Source organism: Triplophysa rosa, linkage group LG2 (assembly GCF_024868665.1).
Source record: "Triplophysa rosa linkage group LG2, Trosa_1v2, whole genome shotgun sequence".
NCBI classification, from domain to species: Eukaryota; Metazoa; Chordata; class Actinopteri; order Cypriniformes; family Nemacheilidae; genus Triplophysa; species Triplophysa rosa.
Genome location: NC_079891.1, coordinates 21,447,577 through 21,468,004, shown reverse-complemented (window position 1 = coordinate 21,468,004; position 20,428 = coordinate 21,447,577). Strand labels below are relative to the sequence as shown.

At 42.9% G+C, this 20,428-nt stretch overlaps 1 protein-coding gene across 2 annotated transcripts in view; it reads right to left on the bottom strand.

Annotated features, from left to right (window-relative positions):
• Positions 1-20,428, bottom strand: part of fibcd1b (fibrinogen C domain containing 1b) — a 111,136-nt gene that overhangs the window by 10,067 nt on the left and 80,641 nt on the right. For both annotated transcript variants that reach the window (XM_057354047.1, XM_057354056.1), the window contains one exon: positions 445-624. In XM_057354047.1, the coding sequence (XP_057210030.1) occupies positions 445-624 (180 nt within the window). The remainder of the gene's footprint in view (positions 1-444; positions 625-20,428) is intronic.

Below are 20,428 nucleotides of genomic sequence, written 5' to 3'. Positions count from 1 at the left end.
CAACAAACGCTGAAATGGACCAATTATCTACCCTAATAAACACTTATTACTGGTGACAGAGATTTAATCTTGTCAACTGATTTGCATACCGGGTCCTTCAAAGTTAAACTTGAATATTAAACACACGGAGGCAAACTAATCGTACAATAATGCTGACAGTGACCCACAGTTATTACAGTTACAGGGGTTGTGCTGTACACTCTTTAAAAAAAGGTGCTTCAAAAGGTTTTTCTATGCCATAGAAAAACCTTTTGGTTCCATAAAGAACCTTTAACATTTTCAGATTATAAAAAGGTAAGAAAGAGATAGTTCTTTAAAGCACCTTTGACTGAATGGTTCTTTGTGGCACCAAAAATGGTTCTTCCATGGCATCGCTGTGAAGACCCTTTGAAGCACCTTTATTTTTAAGAGTGTAGTATGTGTTTAATATGTGTGCGTGTATACCTGCAGTTCCAGTGTATTCAGCGACGGTCAGGGGGTAACCGTCATCTTCTGGATCAACGGAGAACAATCCAACTCCGAACACGGCATATTGCGCAAACGCGGTGCTGTTCTCAAAGTCCTCCAGATCTATGCGCATCTCGTAGTTGCCTTGAATGGTGAGAGCGTGGATCTGTTTCAAACCTGAGGAGAGAAAGAATCGTTCGTTTGACATCATTGTCATTTTTGTAAACCACAGGGATTGTTATTAGATTAACTGTGTGAATGTGTGTGTTCTTGCATATAAAACAGTAAAGAAAGGTGAAGCTCAATTATCTTTTTATTATGCAGAGCAGCTGCCTACTTTAATTCTTTGCATTCGTGTATACATTTTTTGAGTTACACAGAAAACAACGCAGACCTGAGGGAGATTCACTCTTGTCATATTTCGTTGTTTTGTACATCAGCATTAGACCCATAAGCACCTGACAGGAAGTCTTGCTGTATCATCCACAAATATAAACACAGATGTGAGCTATCAAACTTAATTAGATGTGTGAGACACAGTGAGCGCTTTTACATGAGCAATCTTATGCTTAATAATAACCTGACAACATGACATTCTAACAGCTTAAACTGTATTATTTTATTATGTAAAAGGTTGGTTTGAGCATGTAGATATTTGCCAATTACACCAATTTCACTGAGCATGTAAACATCTATACAGACGTAAATGTGTCTTGAGACTATACTGTAGGTCTATTTATGCTTTGACTATTTAACAATCTCATGTAAACATGGCTTTCTTAGGCCCGGATCACACAGAATGCATTTTTTGCAGTGAGAGGTGCCTTTTTTAAACTGTTTTCTACTAGCAGTGAGCGTTTTGCGCCGTTTATGCACGCCATGCACTTCACGTTTTGCCCCGTCGTGCCTATAGCACTTGACGTCTCACGTATTCAAACATGAAAAATGCGTTCTGTGTGATTGGCACCTTATGCTGCCAGGGTTTATATAAGTGTTTCTGCTGTTATATATAAAATATATATATAGTTTAAGTATATACAGTACAGTCGAGGAAAACTACTTTTACTTTTCTGCATTTGGCAGGTGCTTTTTTCCGTATGTGTTCACTGGGAATCAAACCCATGACCTTTAAGCTGCTAACGCAATGCAATGCTACAGAAACAGAAAATAAAAAATAATAAGAAAGAAACAGACAAAGACAATGAATAAAAGTGTCAGAGGTGAAGAGAAAAATAGCCAATAACACAGAGAACCACTCACAGGCTGGTTGACATGAGCACATGCTTGTCTCTTTTACCCCATTCCAGGAAAATTATCTAAAAGAATTTATGTTTGAAAAGAGGAAAAGAAACTAGCTGCTTTCACATGCAATTTACATAACTTTAATTCAGACTTAATTAAAACCCTTGAGACTTTCCCAGAGGCGCGTTTGGAATAATTAAACATTGAGGGAGTTTACGTCCGGCCTTTTCTTCTGAAGAAAGGACCAGAGAGATGAGTCTAAGCGCATTAAACTCAGGTGTGCTCCCATTTTAATTTAACACTATTGTGAAGATATTTTAAAACTAAGAACTAGGCAGCATTTTGTATGGAATTATCATACTGATTGCTCAATTAACTAGCGAGAGGTAATGCCAGTTAGAGTGTGTTGCCTTCATCAGGTGAATTTTCTTCCTTGATTATTTCAAAGCATAGATTATGGAAGAAGAATTTGCACATCAGAGCAGGGAAACATTTTTCATTTTTATGTCATTCATGTGATGTTCATGCTATAAATTCACCATTCTTTATGTGTGTTGTACTGTACAAGAGCATTAAAAGTGAAAAGCATGCTGATACATACAAATGCTATTTAACTAACATTTTGAACTCATCAAAGAATCATAATTATGTATGTTGGTGGGAGCTGAAAATTTTAGTATTAATGCATAATGTTTAATATAATTCAATTCAAATGTATTTTTATAGTGCTTTTCACAATTTTGCATTGTTGCAAAGATGCTACAGTAAACACATATTAGTACAGATAGTGGTAACAAGAAATAAACACTTAAAAAACAGAAAACTATTATACTACAGAATACATATTGCAATTTTTATAATCCAAATAAACCATAATTTTCATAAACACAATATATACATGCACTTTAATGTTCGATGACAGATTGTTTGCTGACATAAACAGTTTCATTACATACAACATAACTAATATTCAATACTTTACCGTCTTCAAAAATTCTGTATATCATTACATTTAAAGTTCAACAATCTGACCTCAATGACACTTATTTACAAGTTAAACCACCTCATAAATGTCTTCAAAAAGTTTCTTGACACACACACACATTGGGAAAGGATCATATATACCCTTATTTCTCTCTGTCCTACAGAAAAACCTCCTGGGTCTTCAGTGAGATGCCCTGTATTGTGATACTGGCAGTCAAAACACTGAAGCTTGGGAACTTCCTGTTTGCCAGTAAATATAAATAGGCAGTGATATATTGAGGCAGAAAGTGGATTGTGTGTTGAGCGCAAATTTAGGGGAGCAGTAGAATAAAAAGCCTTCGGGCACGAGCTCTCACACAGCACACCTGTGATAAATACCACTCTAAAAATGACATATTCCTGCAATTATGCAGGTAAAAATTGGGTCAGAGCAATCTATAACATTTCAAAGCTCCCCTGGGTCCCCCCTACACACACCAACACACTCTAAAAGATTGTATAAAGAACAGCAGAAAAAATACACATAGGAAATCTAAAACCTTTAGCGTTAAACGTGCAAGCACACACACACACACACACACGCATTTGCGCACACACACACACACACACACGTTAAACTGTTACTCTCTTTAACCCTTGTTTATAGGTTTTATGTTTGTGCTCCTGGAGACCCCAATGATGATGTGTAAAAATAACGTTAGTAATGTTTTCTCTTTTAAATATTTTAATAAAATACCTTGATCTAACCACACAAAGATTGTCACGAGCTGGCCTAGAACTCAGATCTCCGGTGTAGTAGCTGGGTGATCTGCCGCTAGGCCACAGAAGGTTGAATAATCCTTTGAAAAAGGTTCTTCTCGGACTGAGGTATATAAAAAAAATAACTCCACAAGGGGAGAAAACCAACTTGGTAGGTTAGCTACCAAGAATCTGCCCCTCCGAGTCGAGTCCAAGAAGCTTTCCCAGAAATACATCGGCCCTTTTCGCATAGCCAGGAAAGTTAACCCAGTTTCATTTCGTTTGTTTCTCCCTCGTTCCCTTAGAATTAACCCTACTTTTCATGTTTCACTACTAAAACCTGTCTTGTCTTCTCCCTTTGCGCTATTCTGTCACGAGCTGGCCTAGAACTCGGATCTCCGGTGTAGCTGGGTGATCTGCCGCTAGGCCACAGAAGGTTGAATAGGACCCAAACGAAACACCCCAGACAGTTCTCCAGGCAAAGTGGTTTTATTTAAACAACAACAACAACAAAAATCCTTTCGTGAAAGAATAATCCAACCAAGGTTCTTCTCGGACTGAGGTATATAAAAAAAAAACTCCACAAGGGGAGAAAACCATGCTAGAAAACATAAATGATAACATAAACAATGACTAAGTTCTCATACCCGAAGATGGAGGGAAGCACTGAGGGTAAACCGTCAGACTGGCCGTCAAGACCCAATAACTGAGTGAATAGCAGGGAAAACAAACAATTTAAATACCCTAGAGATAACAAGGTACAGGTGATATGGATATAACTAATGAGAACAGCAGAGGGAAACCGCTGGCCTCTAGAGGCCTGGAGAGTAAATGCAGGAGTAGGAACGCTGACAGAACCCCCTCCTCTAGGAACGGCTCCTGCAGTTCCTTCCAGAACTTCCTGGCCTTCGGGAGCGAAATTCTCGGATCAAATTAGGGTCCAGGATGTCTTTGGCTGGAACCCAGGAGCGTTCCTCCGGCCCGTAGCCTTCCCAGTCCACCAGATACTGTATGGAGTTCTGGACCCTTCGGGAGTCCAGTATCCGGTGAACCGTGTAGGCTGGCTGACCGTTGATGATCCTGGGAGGAGGAGGAGGTCTGCGTGGGGGGGGCAAAGGGAGAAGACAAGACAGGTTTTAGTAGTGAAACATGAAAAGTAGGGTTAATTCTAAGGGAACGAGGGAGAAACAAACGAAATGAAACTGGGTTAACTTTCCTGGCTATGCGAAAAGGGCCGATGTATTTCTGGGAAAGCTTCTTGGACTCGACTCGGAGGGGCAGATTCTTGGTAGCTAACCAGACTCTTTGGCCGGGTCGGAAGTGAGGGGGCCTCCGGCGGTGGCGATTAGCCTGATTACGATACCTCTGGGAGGTCCGAAGGAGGGTATGCCTGGTCTTCCTCCAGGTTTGCCGACAGCGCTGGATGAAGCGCTGGGCCGATGGAACGCTAACTTGTGCCTCTTCCTCGGGGAATAATGGAGGGGCGTACCCAAACTGGCATTCGAAGGGAGACAGTCCAGTAGCCGAGGACTGGAGGGTGTTGTGAGCATATTCGGCCCAAATGACATAGGTGGCCCAAGTAGTGGGATTATTGGCAGCCATGCATCGCAGGGTGGTTTCCAAATCCTGATTTATCCGCTCCGTCTGACCATTGGATTCAGGATGAAATCCAGACGATAAACTGGCCGTAGCCCCGATGAGTCTGCAGAAAGCTCTCCAGAACCGGGATGAGAATTGGGGACCTCGGTCGGAGATGATGTCCCGGGGAATACCAAATATCCTGAATACATGGTTCATGAGGAGCTCGGCTGTCTCCTTTGCTGAAGGTAGCTTGGGCAGAGGAATGAACCGGGCAGCCTTAGAGAACCGATCCACAACCACTAAAATAACTGTGTTACCCTGGGATGGTGGGAGCCCCGTAACGAAGTCCAGTGAAAGGTGCGACCACGGCCGGTGGGGAACAGGTAATGGATGAAGCAACCCCTGAGGTCGCTGACGTGTAGACTTTCCTTGGTTGCACGCCAGGCAAGCCTCCACATACACCTTCACGTCCTTCTTTATGGAGGGCCACCAAAAGCGCCTCTGGAGGAAGTCAAGTGTTCGAGCACTTCCTGGATGGCAAGTCAAGGGGGAGTCATGACCCCACTGCAAGACCCGGGCCCGGACAGATTGAGGGACATACAGGCTTCCTGGAGGACCACCGCCCGGATCGGGCTCACGGGCAAGGGCCCCTCGCACCACCTTTTCCAGGTCCCACTGAATGGGTGCCACAATCCTAGACCTCGGAACAATCGAGGCCAAAGGCTTCTCTAGAGTTTCAGGAGAGTAGGCTCGGGACAAGGCATCTGGCTTGACATTTTTGGTGCCAGGCCTGTAAGACAGGATAAACTGGAATCGATTAAAAAACAGGGACCATCGAGCCTGTCGAGGATTTAATCGTTTAGCCTGCTGGAGATATTCCAGATTCTTGTGGTCCGTGAGAACCTGGAAAGGGTGCTGAGCTCCCTCAAGCCAGTGGCGCCACTCCTCCAAGGCCAGTTTTACCGCAAGCAACTCTCGATCCCCGACATGGTAGTTGCGCTCGGCGTCCGACAGACGGCGGGACATGAAGGCGCAAGGGTGTAACTTTCCATCCTGACCTCTCTGTGACAGAATGGCCCCTACACCCACTTCTGAGGCGTCCACTTCCACCACAAAAGATCTTTCAGGGTCAGGAATAAGAAGGATGGGAGCAGAAGTGAAGTGGCACTTGAGATCCTCGAAGGCCCTTGCTGCTTCTGGACCCCAGTGAATCTTGGTTCCTCCTCCCTTGGTAAGAGCCGTCAAGGGGGCAGCCACGGTGCTGAAATTCTTAATGAACCTCCTATAGAAGTTTGCGAAGCCAATGACTCGTTGAACCTCTTTAACAGTAGTGGGTATGGGCCAGTTGCGGACTGCCTCGACTTTCTTAGGATCCATCTCCAGGTGACCAGGGGTGATGATGAAGCCAAGAAACTGGACTTTGGTGACATGAAACTCACACTTCTCTGGTTTAACATAGAGATGGTTGTCGAGGAGTCTCTGGAGAACTCTGCTAACTTGCCCCTTATGATCCTCCAATGATCTCGAGAAAATAAGGATATCGTCAAGGTATACAAAGACGAATAGATTAAGCATGTCCCGGAGAACGTCGTTTATCAGTGCTTGGAAGATGGCAGGGGCATTGGTGAGCCCGAACGGCATCACCCGGTATTCATAGTGGCCTGTGTGGGTGTTGAATGCAGTCTTCCATTCGTCCCTTTGTCGGATCCGCACGAGATGGTAGGCATTGCGGAGATCCAGCTTAGTAAAGATAGAAGCCTCTTGAAGCAGCTCGAAAGCTGTGGCCATGAGAGGAAGGGAATATCGATTCCGAACCGTGATCTTATTGAGTCCCCGGTAATCAATACAAGGTCTAAGACCCCCATCTCTCTTCTCCACAAAGAAGAAACCCACCCCAGCCGGAGAAGTAGAGGCACGGATGAGACCGGCTGCCAGGGACTCCTTAATGTAGGCTTCCATAGCCAAGCGCTCAGGGGGAGACAAAGAGAAGATCCGACCCCTGGGAGGGCATGAACCAGGGAGAAGGTCAATAGCACAGTCATATGTGCGGTGCGGTGGTAAGGAGGTTGCCCGGGTTTTGCTGAATACTGTTTTGAACCGATGATAGACACTGGGTGTAGTAAAGTTCGTGTAGGTGAGAAGGAAGAGATCGGGGTCAGGTTGTCTACTGGAGAGAAAGATATGTTTATTCACAAAATTATATCTCAGTCTAATGCTGACGCTGCGCGTCTCTGTTTCCAGCCTCCGTATTCCACTGGAGCTCACGATCCTCTCGTGAAGCAGTCCTCTTACTGGCACTGGCTCTGTCTCTCTCTCTCTCTCTCTCTGGTAGACTCTGCTGGCTCTCACACACACGGCTCCTGTCTCTGAGCTGTTTATATGCATCCCCACACCAATCACTGGAATAGAGGACAGCTGATCATCATTTGCACTTCGCACCCCATTTACTCACCACTCTTCTCTCAGCCTTCTCTCCCGCTGCAGACCTTGCTAAATCACACACCCCTTGCCACATACCCCCACCGCCCGACTCAGGCCGGGGAGCCCTCCGGCCTGCAGCCTCCCCCCTCCCCCTTCGCCTGGAGAGTAAGTCGGCCACAGCCATCTGTGCCCCCGGCCTGTGGATCACCTTAAATTTAAATGGCTGTAAAGCCAGATACCAACGGGTGATCCGCGTGTTGGTATCTTTCATGCGGTGGAGCCATTGGAGGGGCGCGTGATCCGACCAGAGGGTGAATTCCCGCCCCAGGAGATAATACCGGAGGGTGAGAACGGCCCACCTGATCGCCAGACACTCTTTCTCGATGGTGCTGTACTTAGCCTCCCTCTTTGAGAGCTTGCGGCTAATATACAGCACCGGCCGCTCCTCTCCCCCCATCTCCTGGGACAGGACAGCTCCCAGCCCTCTGTCCGACGCGTCGGTCTGCAGAAAAAAAGGAAGAGAAAAATTAGGCGAGTGTAAGAGCGGCCCGCCGCACAGGGCAGCCTTAACTTGGGTAAAAGCCTGCTGGCACCGCTCCGTCCACTGGACCGGATCTGGTGCCTCCTTTTTAGTGAGATCAGTCAGCGGGCTGGCAAGCTCCGAATAATTGGGCACAAACCTCCTGTAATATCCCGCCAGCCCCAGAAACTGTCTCACCTCCTTTTTGGTCTTAGGCCTCGGGCAGGTCGCAACCGCTGCCGTCTTGTTAATTTGGGGACGCACCTGCCCATGACCCAAGTGGAAGCCCAGATACCTGACCTCCACCCGCCCAACCGCACACTTCTTCGGGTTGGCCGTGAGCCCGGTCTCCCTCAGCGTCCCCAGGACCGCCCTCAGGTGCTCCATATGCCGCTGCCAANTTGTCGGATCCGCACGAGATGGTAGGCATTGCGGAGATCCAGCTTAGTAAAGATAGAAGCCTCTTGAAGCAGCTCGAAAGCTGTGGCCATGAGAGGAAGGGGATATCGATTCCGAACCGTGATCTTATTGAGTCCCCGGTAATCAATACAAGGTCTAAGACCCCCATCTCTCTTCTCCACAAAGAAGAAACCCGCCCCAGCCGGAGAAGTAGAGGCACGGATGAGACCGGCTGCCAGGGACTCCTTAATGTAGGCTTCCATAGCCAAGCGCTCAGGGGGAGACAAAGAGAAGATCCGACCCCTGGGAGGGCATGAACCAGGGAGAAGGTCAATAGCACAGTCATATGTGTGGTGCGGTAGTAAGGAGGTTGCCCGGGTTTTGCTGAATACTGTTTTGAACCGATGATAGACACTGGGGACTCGAGGCAAGTCGACAGACTCTTGGGACTCGAAACTAGGGACTGAGGCACTCTGACATAGGCAGGTTACTTCGCAAGAGGAACCCCAGCTAAGAATGGTGCCAGTGGGCCAGTCAATCCGGGGATTATGTGTGCACAGCCAAGGGTAACCCAGGATAATAGGGTATTCGGGGGAGTCAATAAGAAAGAAGGTCTCCTCCTGCTGATGTTGTAGGACAGTAAGTCGCAGGGAATGAGTGACCTCTGTTACTTTACCCGGTTCCAGAGGTCTGCCATCCAAGGCTGTGACTGAATGGGGGTGGGAAAGGATTTGGATGGGCACCTTGGTCTTCTTGGCCCAGGACAGATCCAGGAAGTTACCTGCGGCTCCAGAATCGATCATAGCCTGGACCAAATGCTGGTGCCCCTCCCAGGAAAGTGTGGTAGGAACAGCTATTACAGCTTTAGTAGGAGGAGCTCTAATTTTCCCCATCACAACCCTCCTATAGTTGGGTGGGGGCCGATGTTTCCCGATAGCTCAGGACAAGTGGAGCGGAAGTGGCCAGAAGCACCGCAATAGAGGCAACTACGCTCCCTCATGCGTCGATCTCTCTCGGTGGGAGAAAGTCTAGAGCGACCCAACTGCATGTCCTCCGGGGAATCATTGGATGGAGGGACACACCCCTGAGAAACAGCCCTGCTCAGGAATCCTTGGGACAGAGAATCCTTGCTCCGATTGGCCTTCCGTTCTCTCAGACGATTGTCCAGGCTGATGGCCAAAGCTATTAGGGACTCAAGATCCTTAGCTGGTTCTCGGGTGGTTAACTCATCTTGAAGAGGCTCAGTCAACCCTCTCTGGAAGCAGGCCCGCAGCGCCTCATCGTTCCATCCGCTCCTTGCGGCTATGGTTCGAAACTCGATTGCAAAATCTGCCGTACTGCGGGAACCTTGACGGAGAGAGAACAGGCGCTTGGAAGCTTCCTGACCGCTGACTGGATGATCAAACACTCGCTTAAACTCTTCCTCAAAAGCCGTGTAGGACTCACAACAGGCATCCTTAGTCTGCCACACTGCAGAGTCCCAGGAGAGCGCCTTGTCAGAGAGAAGGGTGATTATGTAAGCAATCTTGGAGCGGTCCGTGGGAAAACTTGAGGGTTGGAGCTCAAACGTAAGGGAGCACTGAGTGAGGAATCCTTGGCAGGAATTGGGATATCCAGCAAAGGGCTTGGGTGGTGGTAGTCGAGGTTCAGCTACTGGAGCGGGCCTGTTGCCACTCGGGAGAGGCACTGGGGTGGCATTCGGAGAGTTGACGAATAGAGCTCACTACCTCAGAGAGGACCTGAGAGTGTTCAGTCATTAATTCTTCTTGTCGGCTGAGAATGGCTTCGTGGAGCTTGAAAGAAGTCTCATGTTGAGTGATCACCGCCAACAGATCCTTGGAACTGAGTGTCTCTGGGTCCATGTTGGTGACTCAGTTATTCTGTCAGGAGCTGGCCTAGAACTCGGATCTCTGGTGTAGTAGCTGGGTGATCTGCCGCTAGGCCACAGAAGGTTGAATAGGACCCAAACGAAACACTCTAGAGAGTTCTCCAGGCAAAAAAATCCTTTCGTGAAAGAATAATCCAACAAAGGTTCTTCTCGGACTGAGGTATATATAAAAAAATAACTCCACAAGGGGAGAAAACCATGCTGACCGCTGACTGGATGATCAAACACTCGCTTAAACTCTTCCTCAAAAGCCGTGTAGGACTCACAACAGGCATCCTTAGTCTGCCACACTGCAGAGGCCCAGGAGAGCGCCTTGTCAGAGAGAAGGGTGATTATGTAAGCAATCTTGGAGCGGTCCGTGGGAAAACTTGAGGGTTGGAGCTCGAACGTAAGGGAGCACTGAGTGAGGAATCCTTGGCAGGAATTGGGATCTCCAGCAAAGGGCTTGGGTGGTGGTAGTCGAGGTTCAGCTACTGGAGCGGGCCTGTTGCCACTTGGGAGAGGCATGGAGGCTGTTGAGGTACTGGGGTGGCGTTCGGAGAGTTGACGAATAGAGCTCACTACCTCAGAGAGGACCTGAGAGTGTTTGGTCATTAATTCTTCTTGTCGGCTGAGAATGGCTTCGTGGAGCTTGAAAGAAGTCTCATGTTTCATTGTCCTGTGCTCAGTCATTGTATCTGTACGCGTTTGATGTGCTTCGTGTTCTTGTTCCCCTAGTTCCTAGCTTTCTGCAGACTCATCGGGGCTACGGCCAGTTTATCATCTGGATTTCATCCAGAATCCAATGGTCAGACGGAGCAGATAAATCAGGATTTGGAAACCACCCTGCGATGCATGGCTGCCAATAATCCCACTACTTGGGCCACCTATGTCATTTGGGCCGAATATGCTCACACCACCCTCCAGTCCTCGGCTACTGGACTGTCTCCCTTCGAATGCCAGTTTGGGTACGCCCCTCCATTATTCCCCGAGGAAGAGGCACAAGTTAGCGTTCCATCGGCCCAGCACTTCATCCAGCGCTGTCGGCAAACCTGGAGGAAGACCAGGCATACCCTCCTTCGGACCTCCCAGAGGTATCATAATCAGGCTAATCGCCACCGCCGGAGGCCCCCTCACTTCCGACCCGGCCAAAGAGTCTGGTTAGCTACCAAGAATCTGCCCCTCCGAGTCGAGTCCAAGAAGCTTTCCCAGAAATACATCGGCCCTTTTCGCATAGCCAGGAAAGTTAACCCAGTTTCATTTCGTTTGTTTCTCCCTCGTTCCCTTAGAATTAACCCTACTTTTCATGTTTCACTACTAAAACCTGTCTTGTCTTCTCCCTTTGCGCTATTCTGTCACGAGCTGGCCTAGAACTCTGATCTCCGGTGTAGCTGGGTGATCTGCCGCTAGGCCACAGAAGGTTGAATAGGACCCAAACGAAACACCCCAGACAGTTCTCCAGGCAAAGTGGTTTTATTTAAACAACAACAACAACAAAAATCCTTTCGTGAAAGAATAATCCAACCAAGGTTCTTCTCGGACTGAGGTATATAAAAAAAAAACTCCACAAGGGGAGAAAACCATGCTAGAAAACATAAATGATAACATAAACAATGACTAAGTTCTCATACCCGAAGATGGAGGGAAGCACTGAGGGTAAACCGTCAGACTGGCCGTCAAGACCCAATAACTGAGTGAATAGCAGGGAAAACAAACAACTTAAATACCCTAGAGATAACAAGGTACAGGTGATATGGATATAACTAATGAGAACAGCAGAGGGAAACCGCTGGCCTCTAGAGGCCTGGAGAGTAAGTGCAGGAGTAGGAACGCTGACAAAGATATTATTAAGCTTAAGCAAGCACTTTTCAGATTTGTGAATGGTTTCCATCTGACCCCAGCAAAAACAACACAACATATGGCAGATGTAAATATATACACCACTACAGGAGTTTTTAGCATATGTACAAATAAATTATTTATTTACATGTCATACTGTGACTCTGAGACTCAAATATATATATTTTTACAAACAGAGGTTGTTTGAAACATGTTTTTACATTGAAAAATTAAACAATAAAACATTGTTTACATTAAGTAATGTAAATTGAAGTAAATGTCAAAAAAATCAACCTGATACATTGTGATTGTATTGTATAATTCTGTGTCCCATTTTTCTACCGACAAAAAGTATCGTCTTTATACAGATTAATGTGGTAAAAGTTTTCGATTTGCAGCTAATTAGAGTGATACAATGGTATGGCTCATTAACAATTCATACACCGTGCCGAGCTATATTTTTCTTTTTGCCAAACTAAAATGTTCAAATATTAAAGATTTATTTGCTTGGATTTGAAAAGTATGTTTCAAGGGAAATGCATTGAGTGCTTATAAATATCCCCCGAGCCATTCTTCCATATTCACGTGGTTTCACTAAAAGAAAAAGACACGGCGCTTGAATCGTTACAATATTTTTTTCTCTTTCTGCCTATTTCAGTGACATTTCTGTGAGTTAAAATATTCATCATGCCTTTTCTCCGTATATGACGCTGCGCAGAAGAAAGGAAATAGTAAGAAGAGTGAAAGAAAAAAGAGAACTCTGTACAAAATGTGAAGTGTGTATCTTGTTGAGAAGGGGAAAAATAGAGCCATAGAGGGCAGAGGAGAGGATTGTAAATGAAGGAGGTGACATTTAACACCTGTCTATTCTCAACTCACTCATCAAGACTAGAAACGAGAGGAAAGGATCACCCATGGACTTCAAAGGGAGAAGCTCACAAGGAAGACGCAATTTGTGCAAGCTCTCACATGGACATACAGTAGTCAGGGCCGGATTAAGAACACATTGGGCCCTGGGGCTATAGCAAACCCAAGGGCCCCCTTCATTTTATTGCCACGCCACAGTGTATATATATATCTGATCTAATTTTCTAATATTTTAATTTCATTTTATATATATTTCTTATATTTACTTTTCTAATTATTTTATCTAATTTTCTGTTATAGTAATTAAATTTTACAGTTAATATTTATTTTAATTTCTATTTTATATAGGCACATGTTCACATACTAAACTTTCAATGCTATTAAAAAACATTAATATTAACTCAATATTTATTTCTTATATTTACTTTTCTAATTATTTGATCTAATTACATTAATTATAGCCATTCAACAGTATAACTGAGAGCTATTATGTCTAACAGGTAGGAAATATACAGAAATTGAATGAAGTTCTCAAACACTTTACAGTCTTTAATGCTAAATTCTAAATTAAATATAGAATAATTCTCATTACAGCTACAAAACACATTGAATTCATTTTTTCTTTTGTCCTTTCATTAAAATCCCAGTGAAATAAAAAATTACAATGCCTATTTTTTCATGAAATATTGCAGCGTTTATTGTAAATAGTTTATCAATTTGGGCCATTCTCTTTTTAAAATTCGTGTGCCCTCATAATCTTTAGCTAAAATTTGAAAATGCACTTCCTTCCTGTAATGACATTCCATCTTAAATGACCTACGTTAGAATGGCTTGGGCGGAGCATCTGTTAACTCCTCCCCTTCAACTGTCAGTCGGCTGCCAGTTTCATTTCAAAATGCAACGGCTGTTTTTATACATCAAATCAAATTGCAGAGAAAGACAGAAGCCACGAAATTCCCTTTCACTCGGAAATGCGTCAAAATACAGAAGTAAAAACGATCGCAACCTACGGTTCATGGGGACTTTAACATTTGTGACAGGAGTCACAGCAGCAGATCTAAGAATGCGGCCCCTTTAAGAGCTGTCCCGTTGCATTTGGCCACGTACCACAGCTAGAAGCTGTCTATCTACACTGAACGTGTAAGGTAGCCAAATTTGACAGGGTACCGGACTATTACTGTCGTTTTTATCTAAAGGGGCAAAGTAAACATAAAACCCTTGCTTTCTAACAGGTTGGACTCACCTTCAACATGTAAAGCACGTTGATCTGCGACGGTGGGTGATGCTAAATGTTTAATGCCGCTGCACCCGGGAATTTCCTCGGGCATGGATGTTTTGTCCAAAAGGGAACTAAAGTAGTTAGTTAGTTTTGGAGTTTAAGCTGTAAGATTAGCCTCATGTTTTCCCCTTTCAACTTTATTTCTCCTTTTTGGGCACCACTATCACTTTTTTGAACACCAGTGAGCCAAGCCGAATATTCATATTCTCGACATGCGAAAGCATAACGCAAAGAGGCGTTTCCTGACGTAATGGCGTAAACTGTAAAATGATTTTGATTGGACGGTGAATTATATCAGTCAGGAACATTTTCCAATAGTTTCTTGTTATTTTATAATCAACCGCCTATATGAATTGTCAATCAATGATGTAAGGACAGCTCCCATTTCCTCCAGCCAATCAAGAACCCCCTCCTTCCGCGGGCCCTGGGGCTTCAGCCCCACCTAGCCCTTATGTTAATCCGGCCCTGACAGTAGTATCTGCACGCATGTAAAGCTTTTTTCCAGTACAAACTGTATTCTGTGCGGTGGCTCTATAGGAGTGTCAATATTCTGAAGATAATTGTAATATTAATAATGTGTGCTAATACCACACATATGATAATAATGATAAAATTTCAGTGCCACAATAGTATATTGCAGTTTTGCACACGTTTAACATGTAACCCTTAAAAGGATAGTTCACCTTCAAAATGAAAATTCTGTCATAATTTACTCTAATTTACTAATAATAATTTACTAATTTTAAATCTGTGTGATTTTCTTCTGCAAACACAAATGAAGATATTTTAAAAACTGTCGGTCCCCATTGAGAAAAGAAAGTAATACAGGTTTGAATTGACAAGAGGGCGTGTAAATAATGAATAAGAATTGTCATTGAACACAATTGTTACAAACTCTCTCTGCCTTCCACTCGTATTTTAAGAATACCCAAAAAAAGAAAAATGCAAAATAAACAAAAACAAAATTGAATTTGACTGATAGCCGTCCACAACAACATCTGGAGGCGCCCATTTACACATTTTGTTAAGCTTGGCATAACTAGAAAGATGTGAATTTGTAATAACTAAACACCAACAAATATATTGATTTTCAGTTGCTTTAGATTGTTTAAATGCTTGTTTTGTTATGTTCTCAGCCCCGGTTGAGAAACACGGTTTTATTGAAAAAAACTGGAACAGTAATTCATCACATATCGATAATGTAAAGAACTAAGTGTTAAAACTGGGCATAAATTCAGACATGGGTGTAACTGAGTGCATATTCTGCATTGTACATCTCAAAAACACTACTGTCTGGATTTCTCTGAAGTGCTGCCATATAACCAAAACCAAACACTCAGGAAGCCGCCTGCAAACTGGAAAATTGCATCATGCAAATTCAGCTCATCCTGATTTTATTTCTTCACAGAAACAAGTGTAAAACAATGCAGACATTGCATTGTTTGGCCTGAATTGATGGTAGCTGTTGTTGGGTTTTGAGAAGCACAGCTGGATGAAGACACTGGAATAAGACAGAAGCCCTGAGCTACACCAGAAGCTCTGGATCAATGTGAATGAGATTGTCACCTTTTTTTTTGCTGTGTTCCAAAATCCAGTTACAGAAGGAAAACCGAAGCTTGAAGAGCGACTCAGAGAAAGTGACACCCCTGAGGAAAAAAGCAGCTGTGTGGTTGCTAACTCAGTTCCTGACACAGTGTCACATGTGTAAAGATATTCAAAAGCAGTGTGCAGACGGCAGAGAAAGAAAAATGACTCACACGACCCTCAGAAAGAACGTGTTGGATTTGAGACACCACATGCATTTTCTGCCATATATCTACTGCACATTTAGTAGTGTTAATTAACCAAAATGATCAGCTTTCTGACTAGCAAAATTTTTTTGGTTTGGACTGCTTCTGTTTTTCTGGTTTTAAAGAGGCAGTACTAATAAAAACCTGAAGAGTATATTACAGAACGACATCATTAACACGGTCCCCATTTAGCATTAAGATTATTAACAAATTTGTATCAAATAATCCTTTCTAAAAGACTATTTCCATGAGTTTCTCAATACACATTATCAAAATGGATGAAAAAACCTACGCTTACTGCCTGTTACATGATCTCCAGCCATGTGGCCATAGCAACAGAATAGCGAACATGGAAATGAAGATGATATCACAGGGGTCATATTTGCAGAATCAAAGGTTGTAGAGATTTGGTTTGCTACTAGTGGTGACCAGGCCCACACAGAATTTGTAAATATAAGTCCAACTAAAGCTCTGCAGATGGCATCTTACAAAACCCCATTTTGGACTAAATTTAAGGTAGCTTCATATCAGTCCTTATCAAGGATGATAATGCCAGAATGCACTGCAATAAGCTGAGTGAAAGGTTGATAAGGCTTGAGAAAATGATGTAAATGTACATTTAAATCAGTTATTAATGAATGGTGTAGATTCCAAAAATCTTAACATTGTAACTTAACATTGTAAAACATGTAAAAATGTATTATCTTTTTACAATTTCACAACACTTTATACACCAATACACAAACAAATTTTAAAGGTAGAGTTCAGCACAAAATAAAAATTCCGTCATCATTTTCTTACCCCTGAGTTGTTCCAAATTTGTATAAATGTTTATGTTCCGATGAACACAGAGGAAGATATTTGGAAGAAGGCATGTAACCAAACAGTTCTTTACTACATTCTTTAAAATATCTTCTTTTGTGTTCAACGGAACAAAGAAATTTATAAAGCATTTTTTCCTACTATGGTAGTCAGTGGTGGCCAAAAACTGTTTGGTTACAAGCATTCTTCCAAATAACTTACTCTGTGTTCATCAGAACAAAGGAATTTATACCAATTTGGAACAACTTGAGGGTAAGTAAACGAAGACAGAATTTTCAGTTTTGGCTGAACTGTTCCTTTAACATAAAGCTAGGCTGCAGTATTTTGTCAATTTTCTCTCCAACAAGTGCTGAACAATACAATAAATAACATGCCGAGTGATCAAGATGCAGGAAAACAAGATTTACAGAGATGATTAGTTCACTAATGGAGGCTGTTCGGAGTACATAATGAGAGGGGGTGAAAAAATTAACGGGGAACAAAATTTGCAGAAATGACAAGGAATTCAGGGAAACTTGAATGGGGCGACTGGATTATAGTTCATTCTTACAAAACAAACTCACCTTGGAAGTGTCTGCATGACTTTACTTTCACCTCTTTGACACCGAAATTAAATGAATGCACTCACTCACTCTCTCTCTAAATACATCTTTCATCTCAACATCCTCTCTCTCTCCCCTTCATTCTGCACTTTCTTTTTATGCGTATCATATTTCTTAGCAATATTAAACTCCAATGACACCCGTAGTCAGTGCGAGCTGGTGCATTATGGAAAGTGCACTCACTGTGCTCGAGTTGTGTGTGAGTATGTGGGAGAGTGTGTTTGCGTGTGTGTGTGTGTGTGTGTGTGAGAGAGAGAATTATGGAGGGGCAACTTGTGAGTCTGCACAGAAAATGGATGCTCTTTGTTAGCCCGCTATAATTCATGTTGGTATAATTGATCCAAAGTGTGGGAACTTACAACCGGAAAGGAGAGAAATAAAAGAGAAAGTGTTGAGAAAGAGCGAGAATGATGGAGGAAGTGAACGTCTAAATAGGAAGTGATAATGATCTCTTGTCTGCTTCAGTCATATCTTCCCCCCCAGTGATAGAGGAGCTCCGTTTAACATGGGTTATTCAATCTGATTAAATCTGATTTGCAGTGAATAAGATACATTTCAATGGATAATGCTATCAATGAAGGCCTCCCCTTTAATGTGCCCCGAAACACAAAGAAGGCATATCTGTTGGAGCCATGTCTTGGTGAACGTGCCATATGTGACTTAAAAAAAACCCATTGTGCTCACGCATGCTTGAAAGCAGTTCCGGTTAAGATTTTAGGCCATTTCAGTTTCACTCCACTGTTCTTTACATTAAAAACCAAAAGTCTGTTTAAAAACAGATCAGATGTTTATCAAAGAGAAATGACACACAAACACGCACACACGCATGTGGATGCACACACACACACCAAATCTGCAGTTTCCTTAGGGTTTGAATTGAATTGCTATTATGTTTTTTTCTGCTAAACAAACACATATATTCAACAGAAAAAAATGCAGAAATGAATATGCAAATGGTCTGTGTGAAATGATCTTTGTCTAACAGCAGTCCATCCTTTGATGAGGATAATGGCCTCCGTGCACCTCATGGAGCTTTCAATAATTCCCATCTTGTGCACTGGCGCTGACAATAATGTGCCATTCTTAAGAGATAAATTGTTTTTTTCTCCTCAAGGGTGGTAATTTCAACACCCTGTGCACATTCTGTTGTACTCAAGCAGAGCTCTGACAGCATTTTCACATAAGGATGACAGACTTGCAATAAATATTTCCATAAATGAAAATGAAACTTTTTCAAGTTGTCTTGGTGACAAATGAACTGTAAATAACAATTGTGTGCATTAATCACGTAAACAGACAAATTTTAGATTAGAAACAATGAATGTTGCAGAAAAGTGAAGGTTGCAGGTCTGTAAACATAACATCGGATGGGATTAATAAAATATTAGGGTAGCCAAGAACTCTAAAAACCGTAGAAAAAGAAATCAATTGTAGTTCTTGTCAGACACAGTTTAGACCTTTTCTAAGAATCAAGATCATAAACACACAAAGTACACACACATATCCTCGCAATTTTAACAACACCCTTGTATTGTACACTTACACCCTTGTAAGTGTACATGCAAACAAACAAACCCCCAAACACCTGAACAAACATCCACTGTATACCAGCGTACAAGCAGGTTAGTCTTGTTTCGGTGCCGTAACGCAAACTGCTGTGGCCTTAAAAATCGTGTAACTTACCAGTGCTATGCCACTTACTAGACCATATTATTTTGTGTCAAAACTATTGGACTACTTGCACGTAGCCTCGTACATCCAACTTGAAATGCCATGGTATAGCTCACTAGGTTCCGGTTATGTATTTACAGTAAGCTGTTGCTGCCTATGAAACCTAAACTATTTGAAAAAAGATTTTAAGTACATACAATTTCAGCAACATAAGAAGATATATTCTAAATGCCACTATAGGTACATCGTCTTTGAAAGAAAAAACTGAAAAAATGCAGCACAAACCGATCTGAGAAAGCCGATCTGAGAAAGCAATGGCTAATGCGTTTCACCGCTTCTCCTCACACACAGGTCCATTGCAGACATTTAACCACCAAACGCAAATCACAGAAGGATGTAAGGAGACTAAAATACCAGCACAGACTTGAAATACTGCAGTGTTTCATGCATGAGAGAGCAGGGACCTGACCAACAAACGCAACACATGTTTTTATTAAATGTTTGAATCACTGTGTTGTGTCATTATTTCATTGACATAAGTATCCATAAGTAAATTATTCTTTTTATCAATATTTATGCCTATTTAAAAAGTAGTTATAACGTTTAAGGATAAATGCCACAACATTTCACAAAGTTGTTGTATTTGTAACGAACGAGACACTGCAGAGAGTTGAGAATCCAAGTGCAGGTTGTTTATTAAAAACCAATCGGCAAACAATCCAAAACAGCAGGCAAAACGTAGTCAAGGGCAGGCAGGTATATCCATAAACCATGAGACAGTCCAACCAAACGACAAAACAAGAGGGTAATCCAAAAGCAGTAATCCAATAAACAAGGCACAATGGTAATAACAAGGTACACAGACACGAACAATGGCAATGAACAGTGAGACGCTCGGTACGCAGTAAAACTGACAATACTTCACAAAAGTATATATGGCACACGCATGGCTTGAATACAGATCAAACAGGAAGTGTGTAAAGAGTGAGAGGCTGCGTCCGAAATCGCATACTGTGACAGTATGTACTGAATTTGAATAAGTACCTGTCGACCGTTAAAACAGTACGTTCTATATAGTATGAGTGGGAGTAGTATGAATACATTTCGGGCATACTGCATCCACCATGTTTAATGGTCATGTGACCCGTATGCTCTTTGACCTATGACGTATTAACAACAACCTACACGTGAGAGTTGATAAACATACATTACATAATTTAGTCACGAGAAATTAATTTATTGGCACTTACATTAAAAACGGACGTCCGCCTTAAAGTTTTCCGCTATATTTATTTGATTTACTTTTGAAATTTTACAGTTGTTAAGCTCCCGTGGCATCATGGGATATATAAGTGTCCA